Below are 13629 nucleotides of genomic sequence, written 5' to 3'. Positions count from 1 at the left end.
TGAAAATTTTATTGGGGCAAAGTTAAATATTTTAACTAAGTCCCAGTAATTTTTTCTCGTTGTGAAAATTTCAACGTGGACTTCATTTCATTCGAGTGTTGGTTTTGGGCATTGGTGTGAGGAACACTAAAAAACATAAAAAGTTTCAACGCTGAACAGAAAGAGAAAAATTGATCTGGGACTTAAGGGGTTTTTTTTTTAGGCTCCCCACCTCCTTCCTCCTCCTCCTCCTCTTTCCCTTTTTTTCCCTTTTTTCGCTTTTTTTCACATTTTTTTCCCTTTTTTGGTGTTGTTTTTTTCGCATGTTGCGGTTTTTGGGTAGATTTTTGGGTTCGGCATGCATCTTCCGCAATGTGTCTCTCTGCGTGTAACCTCTCGCATCATGGACCTCACGTTGACCATCACTTCGTGTGTTCGTTTCAGGACCCTTTGCGCTCGCCAACAGCCAGCCACCAGCACTGCTCCATTTTTTCTGCTTCAGAGTTGGTCGTCGTCGCCTTCAGCTGGACTCGATCCGTCTCACCTTGTGCCTGCCTCCAGAGCGATTTCACCGAGTATGCGGTCACTTAAACCGCTCGGCTATTTAAGTTATTGATGATAAAAGTTATTTTTATTCCTATATTTTATTAATATTGAATTTTAATAAAGAATATGTATCATACACTCTCTCTTATTCATCATCTGCCTCTACCCCTCTCTTTCCCCAGTTCTTCCTCTACTTTTTTTTTTTTCTTTTTATGTATCTCTCTTACAGTGAAGTGCGAAACTTGAGTTTTTTGTTTTTCAGAAATATACTAAGTGTCAAGGTCGAAATGCGACACCTGAATTTAATATTTTGAACTAATATTTGATAATTATGAAAAACTATACATTCGATTTGAACCGAGAAACACTGAGCTACCGTAGTGATCACTTAACGATCTCGGCCAATTGGTTACACAAAACCGTAGTCTTTTGTAAAAATATAAAGTGTTATTTTCAAACTGAAAGATATAAGTTTCCTAAAAATTTAGTATGCCGAATGTGCTAATGGCCGAGGTCGTAAAGATACGGTTTAGGCCATGATATCAATTCCAAGTTCGCCAGTTCGAACCCCATTTGACTGAAAAAAATATTTGGAGCCAATAATTTTTCAAACTGTGTAAATAAATAAGACATATAGATAGAATTAAATTTATTGAGTGTCAGTATTACAAAAATCTACATAATATATATATATATATATATATATAAATAAATATATATACGCATATATATATATATATATATATATATATATATATATATATATAAAAGATAAGAAATAGTAGGATAATTTTTAATAAATTTATATTTACGCCTGGTTAACAGTAAACCAAACCTACTTTGGTGTAATTTAAAAATCTTTTTATTTTTCCGATAAAAAAACAGTCTATCAGGAGCAGCCAAAATTGGCCAAAATCGTGACTTTCAAATGCAATTTTAAGGTCCTTAATGAATGAAATTGATAATTTTAATGAATGCATTGTGTAGACTAAAGTACAATCTTTATACCAAACCACAAAAATTACAAATTTATCATCATCTTCAGTGTTAAAATCAGCTTCAAAGTTGGCCATTTTTCCAACTTCAATTTGGTACCAAGGGCAGAAAAATTTTTTTTTCAAAAAATTGATTTTATATTCGGAATCAGCGCCTCGAAAACTATCAGAATCGGTCAAAACATTTTGAAAATCGCGAAAAAAAATGTTCATTTCATTAGTAAAATTTAGATTTTGCAACCAAAGATTTCGATTTTTTGCAGAGGTTTACAGATTTATCCAAAAGCGGTTAACATTTTCGAATTCAGCGACTCAAAATCAATCAAAACACATCAAAACATTTTGAAAATCGCGAAAAAAACTCGATTTTTGAAAAAAAAAACGACTTTGCAACCAAAGATTTCGATTTTTCGCGGGGTGTATGTGGATTTACCCAAAAACGGATAGCATTTTTGAAATCAGCGTCTTAAAATCTTTAGAAATCAGTCAAAATATTTCAAAAATTGCGAACACAAATCCATTTCTTTGATAAAATTTCGATGTTGCAACCAAGGATTTCGTTGTTTTGCAATGGTACCCTGAAAGGTCATTAAACAGGATAATTTCGTCTTTTTCATCAAAAAGACTTTGTCCAATAGTTGTTGATTATATGTCCCTTTACTATAGCGAAGATCCAAAAGATCTTTTTGAGGCATTCTTATAAGTCATAAGCACCTGTAATAAAAATAAAAAAATATTTTAAGACCATACATCTAAAATAGTATTATATGTTTCTCATTACTAATCTAGTAACATAAAATATACCGAATGATAGATCATTTATATTAATCTAATAACTTGAGTCCATAAATGGTAGTTTAAAAAAGACATGAATAGCAGTCTATGGTTTTAATATGGTTTATGATTTATAAATCTAAATTTTATCTATTTTTCACTAATATGAATAAATTAAAATGCCTAGAACAAAATTTTAGAGTTATTTGACAGTATATAAAAAAAACGTCCAAAATCAACCTATAGCCAATTATTAAACTCAATTTTAGTAAATTTTATCTAGTTTTTACTAATGTAAATAAATTTAAGTCCACCGAACAAATTCAACTAAATGTCCCAAATCCACATATTGCTAATCATCAAACTCAAACCTGCGTTCCAACTAACTATTGTTCAAAATTTTGATAGCCAAGAGCATTTAACAATTTATACTAAATTCTAGCAAATTTAATCTAGTTTATGTGACCGGAATAAAATTTTCAAAATATTTGACATAATGTGAAAAAAGTCCTACAATCAAATATTGAAAATTATAAAAATATTGAGGTCTGCGTTTCTACTAGTTTCATTTTAAATTTCAATATTTAAGTGCACATAATAATTTATATTAAATTTGAGTAAATTTTATCTAGTTTAAACTGATATAAAAATTCTGAATGTCTAGAACAAAATTTATTTGTTTTAAAAGTTATTTGACAAAATGTACAAAAATGCTCTAACTCCACATATTGATACTTATCCGCATTTCAAGTACAAATTATTCAAGATTTTGATACCCAAGTGTATAGAACAATGTAAAGTAAATTCTAACTATTGATGTATGGCTTAGAGCCTTAAGGCAAATTTCTGGAACGTACTGTAACCAAATGTTCGAGGGATATTAAATGTTTTCAAATAGATTATTATAAATACTGTAACATTGTATAATATTTATAAGAATTGTATAAACTGAATCACAAAGTCAGTTTTTCTTTCCAAAAGCAATTGTTTTGTCAACACAAGCAGAAAGTTTTTTAAATCATTCAATTCGGATGCTTATTTCTCTCAAAAACTGCAATTTTTTGTATATTTAGTAATGGCTGGGCCTGTATCTTTGTAATGGCTGGGCCTGCTCTTGCCAAAAACTAATAGCCATTTCTCCCAATCATTTACGTATTTTTTACATTAATCATATATATAGATAATAACTACAAAGCATTTTATTTTAATTTATGATCATCAATTTGTACTTACTGTGGATATGTTCAGATCATCGTGTTAGATTTCATAGCTGCTCTCATGATTTCTTTGAAAGGGCATATTTGCATGTAATTGAACTCATATAAATCTAATTTAAATGGTAAAGTCACAGAATTGCACAACATTCTTTTACATCGTTCTTTTGGAAGCACATAACATTTTTGAACTCAACTGATCACAAACTCACATTAAGCGTAAATAAAATCCTTATCAAATATTATAGACTATAGACATAATTGTGAATAAATAAATTATAATTATAACTAAAACTTTACTGTTTACCTGGAGCTGTCAAACTCGAAGGTAGAACTGATCCAACTGTCAAATCATCGACTCGAAGAACTTTTTGAACAAGAAACCAGGACCGAATTTCAACAAATCTAAATATTTTAAATAAATATGTAAATTGGTTCAAAAAGTCCCAAAAATGCATTATTAAATAGCTAGCCTTAGGTCAGATATTACATATCGCTCAATAAATGGTCTTTGTTCTATCCAAGACGATAATTGATCAAGTAAATAAAAAAAACAATTCTACGAGTTGGTCGTCACCTCCAGGTGGACTCTGTCTACCTCAAAGTTGATTCCAGAGTCCGATTTAAATTTGCCGCCTTTGAGTATCGATTCGAAAAACTTGTAACCACAGTGGTGACTGCTATCAAATACATGGGGCTATTTGATCATTTATATTTCTTTTTTTGGCAGCTTTTGTCTAATTTGGGAAGAACTACAGATATTTGTGTGGTATTTGGTCCCACATGCTCTCATTATGGCACTTAAACTTTTGACAGCTCCAAGTATTTTGTGAAGATCGCAGCATCAGGCGCTCTACAACATTTCTTTAAATGGAATTCAACTGGCATCTCGTGCATAATCTGGTGAAGTTATATTGCTTTAAATGACATCTACATTGACTTCTTCTTACCAATATATAACTTAAGGGGGTTGTTCTTTTTTTGTTACAAAAAATGCAAGGTATTTGTTTTTGTTTTTCTCAAAATATATTTATCATAGAGACATGCGTTGTTCAAACAAAATCATAGAATACTAAGAATTTTTATATTTTTTTTTGTCGCCGTCATTTGTTAACCAGGGGGCGCCAAAATGGGCATTGCAAAATCGATCTCTTTTGCGGTGCCACAGATAAATCCGTTGCGCATCGCCTGAAACAAAAAAAAACAAAACTACGTTGAAGAAGAAGTTTGAATCCAGTCCCCCTACCAAAATGAAAGAAAAAAAGCAAGAAGGGAAAAAATGGCAGCTATTTAAAAAAAAAGTGTCAAAAAGGGCCTTTTTTGGGACGAGAAGCTTCGAAAATTTTTTTTGCGTATTGCAGTGGTGAACAAACTAAAAAAAAATGCAAGTCGATCCAACTTGTAGTTTTTTTTTTTAATTTATGGCACCGCATTGAAAAAAGTCAATTTGAGAAAAACGTATTTAAAGTTTTAAATATAATGTACTAAATACACCATTTAATTTAATGTACTAATACACCATGGTGTTCAAAGATGCTGACACATTAAAAAGGTCATGTGCATGACGTACTATAATGAAAAAGAGAGCATCTGGCATACATTAGCTCGCGGAGCGATGAAAAAAACAGTTTCAGAGGATCATACATATGGAGATATATATATATCTATAACTTCGTCAAAAAAATAAATATTGAGATGATTTTTTTTTAAATAATTCTAAGGATTTTAGTAATATCAAAAAATCTCAAAATCAAAAAAAAAACAAACAACCCCCTTAAGGTTAGATGTTTTACACGTACAGATATTTGGGATCAATTCAATCTTCCAACTATCACATCGACCAACTTTTGGCTATTAGTCCTATTAGTCTATCGGTTGGCAAATTTTGGTAGGCAAATTTACTTTGGCTTCTTTACGGTCAAACCGACAAAATTAGTATCTAATTAGATATGAAAAATGAGTTTGACAAACTGTGACGGTTGACACATTTTATTTGAGTTAAATATATTTCAATATAAAGATTTTATACATAGCTATATATATATATATATATATATATATATATATATATATATATATATATATATAATAATTATATATATGTATATATAATTTTTTTCTTCTTACTATCATTAATACAATAAATTACTACCGCTAATTTTCTTAAAACTATTATTCTAAGTTCACATATAGCCTAATAATACGTGATGCATATCAACAAGTTGTATATTAACTCTATAATATTCACATAAATATTAATATAAATATATAAATAAATAAATAATTAAAGGAACGTGAATTGTTATATTACAGCCCTAACAATATCCAACAATTCGTTGATTTATTCGATTATATTCGTAAATATAAAATTATAATAAAATCATCAAATTGTGAATTATTGGAGTAACGAAATATAGAAGCTAAATTTATTAAGTCAAAAAATAAAAAAACATGCGTACTTCGTTATATATAGTTTTAGTTTAACGTGTATTTTGTTGAATATTATATTTTTGCAAAATTTAAAATTAGTGCGAGGAACTATGATGTTTTTCAATCAGCTGGTGCATATGACTTTGTTTGTTTCCTAATCACCAACTACGTCTACTCCTATCTTATAATTTCTATAAAATTGTCATTTTTTCTTGAATTTTCTCTTCTTTGAGCCAGACATTTTTTGTTTAAGAAGGTGATAAAAATAATATTTTTGTTGCAATTAAAATTGATCAAAAAGCAATATTTCTTATAGAGCAACAAAATTTAAACATAATTCGTTACATTTTAGAAGAATGAGATTTTAAAATCAGTACTGAGTCACTAGGACATTTTTTTTCGATTTATTACTATTATACCACTGAACGTTTTCGTCTGGTTGTGGTAGCAGCTGCAGACAATGGTGGTGGTTGAAGCATAGATTTTGCTGCATTTGTCAGTTGCTGCGAAACTACGCTGGCAATGTGGGCACTTCTGCGCCAAACAAATTCACGTGTTCTGTCGTGGTTGTCGGCGCTTTCCACGGAAACTGCACGTGGTTGTTGGACCTAGAAGAAAAATAGTAATTTGTAATAGTTGCTGACACAAGGTAAACAAATTGTTGGTAACAAAGTTTTATTTACCTTGATTGAATGCAAAGTGGCTGCTCCGCCTTTAACCACTCGCAGACTGATTCTTCCTAGCATCTCAGCAGTTGTTGCTGTCGCGCTTTTCAGTTCCCTTTTGGCACCACGTCCAAACTAAAGTAAAAATATTAAATTTTTAATAATTTTAGAGGCGCTAAACCTAATAAACTTTTGGAAGTGCACCATACCTCTTTCTCCACTCTCAAAATAAGAGGACCCAAAATAAAGTTGGTTTTAACAGTGGTGTAATCAGCCATCATGTTTATTTTGACATCTCCTGTTCGTTTCAAAGAAGAAAGTCCATAAAGGGTTCCTCGAGCAATAGGTTGTTGTTTGGTTGATGTTTGCTTGGTACCGTTCTTCTTCTTTTTGTTACCACTTGAAGATTCAGACTTTCTCTTATTTCCAGTTTTGTTAGATGTTGTCGTAGCTCTGTTTTCATTAGCTGTGAAATAAATTCAAACACAAATAATAATACTACTAATACACTAATATTCAAATAATAATTGTATTAATAATCTTACCATTGTTGGCTTCCAGTGTGTGTTTGGTTATCAATTTATCAGTAGATGCTGGTAAACGTTCTGGCATTTTTGATTCGATGACGGTCATATTGTGTTCTTCAATCATTTTATTTTGCACTACATCTGCAGATCTTTGAGATTTGTGGGTCTTCCTACGCCTGGAAAACAAATCTTACATTGATAAAGATTTAAAAAAAATGACTGCTACTTTTGATAGAGGATAAGTATAAAGTTGTAAGCTTCGGAGGAAATGGTGATTCTTTGAAAAGTTTAAACTTTTAAATTTTCAAAAAAATCATCTGGTTTTCTTATAAAATATGCTAAAGTAAATTGGAATGATAAAGAAAAGTTTATAAATTATATAGTCAATTTCCATTTGATTATTCCCAGACATCGGTTCACTTAAGTAGGATATTAAACCATGGCACTGCAAAAAATTTACCTAGAAGGAATAGGTAATTTCAAAAGGAGGAAAAACGATTTCAACTGTTTCTAAAAATGTTATTAAATTTAATATTATTTTGAACTGTAAATTTGATGGTCTACTAAGCAACTCTCCCAGAATGTTCAAAATATTGAACGAATATAAAAATTACATTTGAATTCAATTGAGTTCATTTTTATTAACTTCCCGAAGGACAAGTTTATGTTTTCATAAAAAAATCCGATTCGCTAATTCTCGACGTTTCAAGCTGTTCTGAATCGAATGAGCCCAAATTTGGAAAAAGTATGTGTGTGTGTGTGCGCGCGTATATGTGAACAGTTTTTTTTTATTATTACTCAAGTTCGATCCTGGTAGAGAATTTAAATAGGTCACATAAAGAAAGTATTTCACCTCACCTGTGTACGTTATTCCTGCGTTTGTGTCCACTCTTTTTTCCATTACTTTTTTTAACATTCTCGGCACTCTGAAGACGTACATTGACCGGATCGTAGGACCTTCTTAAGATTTTGTTGATGCTTCCTAAGATACCATCCACGAATCTGTTGTATTTTGCGATGTAAATTTGAGGAGTCTGTGTTGTGCTAACCATCGCACCTGATAAAATAAATTTAATAATAATTTATTAAAATAAAATATAAATTAATATATTTTTTAATATATATTGATAACTATATATTATATTATACCATATCAATCGATATAAAAATGTGCAGCTCTCCTCTAGATTAATAATGATTGTTGTATAATTGACTTATAATTTTATTTTTTTATAGTATGAAATTCATTGAATCCCTTAAAACAAATATAAATACTTTGTACTTAATAACGTTTAATATATTTAATATATTCTTTTAAATAAATAAAAATTATCAAGTGTTCAATTTGATGATTGATAAAACTAACTTAAAATAAAAAGGCATAAACGTTTATGAAAACTGCACATTTCTATCTTGAATAGTGATATTAATGTATTAATTTTTGCCAAATTATATTTTGTACGAGTGATGACACTTTTTACTAGTATCTCAAATATTAAGTAAATACTAATTATAGTAATATCTCAAAAACTAGTGCATGAACCAATTCAAAATTTTTGTCACAAACTTGGTAAAGTATAATAACAATGTGTGCCAAGTTTCATCAAATTCGCAAATTCCGCTTTTGAGATACCATAGTGCATCTCTTTAAATATTCGTTAGGCCAAATGTGCTCTCAACCTAAAACTAAGCTAGTTTCAGGTCAGAGTGCGTTGGTCCGTAATCGCCAATATCGAACATGTCAATTGTTAAGTAATCGTGTATATCTCGAAAACTAGTGCATGAACCAATTCAAATTTTTTGTCACAATCTTGGTAAAGTATAATAACAATGTGTGCCAAGTTTCATCAAATTCGCAAATTCCGCTTTTGAGAAAATACTATGGTGCGGCTGTTTAAATATTCGGTAGGCTAAATGTGCTCTCAACCTAAAATAGGCTAGTTTCAGGTTAGAGTGCATGGGCTCGTAATCGCCAATATATTTGTAATATTTTTACTGATTTGGAAAATTCATTTAAAATTGTCATTGGTGCTGTAGAACATAATTTTGAAATAATTCTATCTTAATCAGAATTGCATATTGTAATTATCAATGTCAGCTCGTAGGTTTGAAAAACAGTTTTTAGTAAATTTATTTGTCTTATTTAGAGAATAAATCAATTATATCAGATACACTAGACTACCAGCGATTCCCAAAGTGATCTATATCGAATCCCCAATTTTTGTGGGATCCACTAAATGCAAATGGGTCATTCCTAAGAGGGCCTATATTTCCCAGGGGTCTAAGACAACTTTCAAAGAAATATTTTAGGGGTCAACGAAATGAAAATGTTGATCCATGACATGTAAATAATTCAGATGTATCAGATTATTTCTAGTTAAAGTTTAGATAATTAATGCACTTGACAGACACCGTAGATGAGCAAATTTCAATTTTTAACTTCTCGTAGGGTAAGTTTTATTAATCGCAAAAAAATCGAAAATGAACATTTTTATATATCTCTACGTTTTAGAGGTTTCTGAACATTTTGACATACCTTAGACAACATTTAACATTTGATTTCTGAACATTTTAACATACTTTAGAAAAAATGGTTGTATGTGTGTGTGTGTGTGTGTGTGTTTTGATTCTAAGTCAGCTATGCAGCTTGATTGCTTTAACAAAATGTTCAATATTTCAAACAAAAAAAAACAAAATACAAAAAAATCCAAATTTTCAAAAAAGTTTTTTTCTTAATTTCTCAATAATCTAATAATGTTTTTTCTTTAAGTTGTTAAGTTGCCTTGAGGCACGATGCCATGTACCACTAGTTTATTTTTAGAATTAATAATGTAATTAGAGATTGTTGAACAGTCCTTCTAATTCAATGTGGTTCTCTGATTTATTTTACGTTATATATATATTAGCTTGTATTGCATTGGCATTCTAAAAAAAGGTTTTTAATACAACTTCTATCTCGGGATCATCGATAAATATTCTCAATTTATTTACGATCAGTATCAAGCATTTAGTATCATCATAAAATTATATTGATCTAGAATGTAGGTGAAATTTGCTTGAATCTATAGTCGTTTCGTATTTATATAAGTATATTCAAGCATTTTGCAGTCCATAGATTTTTTATGGTTACGGGAATTAATTAGCCTCTCTCTAATAATAATAAAAGATACTGAATCGGTAACAACAAATACTATATCCTATACAGAACTTTTTGAGAGTTTATTTAATCAATTAAAACAAAAGATGTCTAGAATTTTGTCTTTCAATATTTATTCAATGCATCCAAAAAAATGCAGATTGAAGTGAAGAGTCTGTCCCTGGTTGTCGTCGTCAGTTTCAGGTGAATGTCCTCCCGAGTTCGAAACAGGTTCTTCCGGTAGTGTGTCATGGTCACCCGTGGAAGGATTCCCGTCAAACGTTTGTCTTCCGTCTTAAGAAATTTAATTGGTTAAAGATAAAACGAAGTCGAATAATAAGTGTCACTCACGTATCGTTTCTTAGCGGACCAGAGCTAAAGTCTTCATGTAGGTCATGTCAAATGGAAGACGTTTTCGCGGGCGTTCTTGGAATTCCAACAAATAAAGTAAATTCTAGTAAAAGTTTCACTTGAGATCGTTAGCCTCGATCTAAAGGTTTTTTAATGGAGGAAGAACACAATGTAACAGATGAAACAATTCTAAAATATTTACTCAAAAATAACCATAATGCTGCATCCTCATATATGAGGATTCTCAATCTCCTCTCTCATTATGAAAAGATTCATTAAAAAATTGTATGTAGATTAATGAAGTAGTCCTAAAATGAAAAATAATAATAAATTCTTTGTTACAAATTTGGAGAGAGAATAATATTATTCTTCAAATTCGACACTCGATTTCATTTATCTCAAGAGATGAACAGTGTTTAATAAGATTTTTTTCTCAAATGTTTTGGCTATATAAAGGATCATCATTTAGTGTTTTAATAATGATTTTATTTAAATGAATGTTATATACCAAAATCGATTTAAATAAAATTTCTGTGTATAAAGCACAAAAAGAATTGCGATTCATTGAACATTTATATGCAACTACATTAATTTGTAAATTTAAAACAAATGCAAATTTTAGTAACTTTAAAAAATATTTAAAACAATATTATGATCAACTTGATCTATATAAATGAAAAGAGGGTAAAAAGTATCAGATAGGTTTGCCTGGTCAGGAAATTAAAGTGAAATTTTTTTTAATTATTTTTTAATTAACTAGAACCTATTGGACTCCAACGTCACCTTATGTGCCAAATTTGAAACCCTTAGAAAGATTCATATTTTTTTACAGTTAATTTAACTAATTTATTGTATTGTTTTATTTAATATTGCTAGATTGAAATAATGAATTTTATTATTCGGTTATTAACTATTTAATTTACTTGCTCAAGTTACTTTTATATATATTCTCAACAGTTTTATTCGCTAATAAATTATGTGACTCGACCAATCAACCACAATAATGAATAGAATATTATATTGTGCATGTAGAAAACTAATGTTGGAACTATTGATTAATTTGATTCGCTATTTTTTTTTCACTTATTATTAAATTATTTTACTTCTTTCAATATAAAAGCTGATTTCTTCCGATTAGGTCAGAATGAATACAGGAAGCATATCTTAAATAGTAAACAAATCAAAATTATTATAATAAAATATTCCATAAAAATTTTTATATACCGGTTATCGAAAAATGTGATATAGTTTATGGCTTGATCCGTTAATATTCCGTATAATTTAGACAATCATTTCCTTTATTAGAATGAATGTATCATTTAAAATTCTCAGCTGTGTTTTTGAAACTGCTTTCACATAAAACCGGCAATGGTTTTTACGACATGTATCCAAAGTTTTTTATGTATTAACCCACTGAATTTGTATTTTCAATGTTTGTTCACACGGAAACATACTGACTTAGTTGTTTTATCGTATATATTATAATATTTAATGATCGGATATGAATGGACGCATAGAAATTCGCACAGTACTGTTAAACGCGTTGATTCGAAAATTTGTAACGGAAATATCGAATTTGTGAGAAACACATTGTGAATAATAATTGAATTTTTAGAATTGGTAAATGAATGTAAAAATAGTAAAATTCTTTAGATAATTAGACAAAAAATCTTTCTTCAAATTTATTTATAATATGGCCATATTTAAATGAGTTTTGGTGCTTCAGAATGTTATATCGATTAGTCATTTACCTCTCATTATTTACAAAGAATTTTTTTTGCACGTTGTGTAAGATAAAGAAATATCACTAGTCATAATTTATTAACGCAATTTTTTCAAATCATCAATATTATAGTACAATACTAGAAAATACTTCAGTATAGTATAGAAACAATACCCTCAAGTATATAAAACATTAAGAAATGAAAATGAAAAATCGACCTTTAATAATTAGAATTTGGATTAGTATCAAAGTAACTTAATAAAAATCTGAGGTGGCTATGAAGAATTTCATATTATATACTAGATTTCTGTGACACCTAATAATTGCCCACAATATTTAAATAAGTATAACAATTGTACCCCCGAATGAAAAATTAATTCATGAAAAAAGCAGTATATTTAATAATAAATGCTGAAATGATATATTAATGTAAAATTGATAGTTTCTATAGCTTATACTAAAATTTGCATAATATTTAATCAGCATTAGAATTAGCTAGAAGTGACCAAAAAAAGAATTTTTAGAAAATAGATGTTTCATTTGAAATGTTTTATCATTATATCAGTTTTGGATGTTTTTTTAATTGATTTTCTATATTCGGCATGTGAAAGTCTTTGACATATATAAAACATCTATTAATTAAAATATATATTTAATATATTACGTTTGCAATAAACACTACTGTGAAATAATTTTAGTACCAATAGCTCAGGGGGTGTCCATTAATCACATGAGATTTTTAGGGTGCTGGGGGGTTTGACAAAAAATCACAAAATATCAGGTGGGAGATGGAAGGGGTGTAGTAAGATATTACGTCCATTAAATTTTTACTTGATTTTTTTTAAAAAATCCAAACATTTTCGAAAAAAAATCCAAACGTTCACCACTTCTTTTGTAACTAAAAATGCATTTGGTGTACAAGTTTCGTGTGGGAGTAGAGTTAGTTTTAATTTTTTTATCACTAAAGGAGGTGTCCAAAAATCCTTAAACAGTCGATCACGTAATTAAGGGAACCCCCTTATGAGTGGTTACTATACGTTTATATTTAATCGAGGACAGAGAAAAATAAGCCGATGACTCTATTTATTGAAATTAATTTTTCAAGAATTTTTGGCTTGCTATTGAAGATATTAGAAAAAAGTATGAGACGATTTGAAACCAAAACCCAAAACTGTTCATTCAAACCCAAATTCAAAAAAAAAACTTATCCAAACTGTCGATTTTAAAAATTACAATTCATTAATATTGGCGTGTGCATTTGTTCGTGCAATGTGGGACAAAGTTGAAAA

At 29.5% G+C, this 13629-nt stretch overlaps 2 protein-coding genes across 2 annotated transcripts in view; both read right to left on the bottom strand.

Moving 5' to 3' along the window:
• LOC113373477 (protein Skeletor, isoforms B/C-like) overlaps window positions 1-1598 on the bottom strand; it is a 7423-nt gene extending 5825 nt beyond the window's left edge. Inside the window, exon 1 of the mRNA XM_026613772.1 lies at window positions 1551-1598. Coding sequence (XP_026469557.1) covers window positions 1551-1598 — 48 coding nt within the window. The remainder of the gene's footprint in view (window positions 1-1550) is intronic.
• Window positions 1599-6013: 4415 nt separating this feature from the next.
• LOC113372949 (acidic repeat-containing protein-like) overlaps window positions 6014-13629 on the bottom strand; it is a 29150-nt gene continuing 21534 nt past the window's right edge. Inside the window, exons 5-9 of the mRNA XM_026613282.1 lie at window positions 7989-8187; window positions 7149-7306; window positions 6813-7069; window positions 6622-6738; window positions 6014-6546 (exon numbers count right to left, since the gene is read on the bottom strand). Of these exons, the coding sequence (XP_026469067.1) occupies window positions 6352-6546; window positions 6622-6738; window positions 6813-7069; window positions 7149-7306; window positions 7989-8187 (926 nt within the window). The 3' untranslated portion in view covers window positions 6014-6351. The remainder of the gene's footprint in view (window positions 6547-6621; window positions 6739-6812; window positions 7070-7148; window positions 7307-7988; window positions 8188-13629) is intronic.

Source organism: Ctenocephalides felis, unplaced genomic scaffold (assembly GCF_003426905.1).
Source record: "Ctenocephalides felis isolate EL2017-DRISC unplaced genomic scaffold, ASM342690v1 CF-g0.4_SCAFFOLD_01604, whole genome shotgun sequence".
Classification (NCBI taxonomy): domain Eukaryota; kingdom Metazoa; phylum Arthropoda; class Insecta; order Siphonaptera; family Pulicidae; genus Ctenocephalides; species Ctenocephalides felis.
The sequence above is the reverse complement of the archived record's forward strand: the minus strand, read 5'-3'. Positions and strand labels throughout refer to the sequence as shown.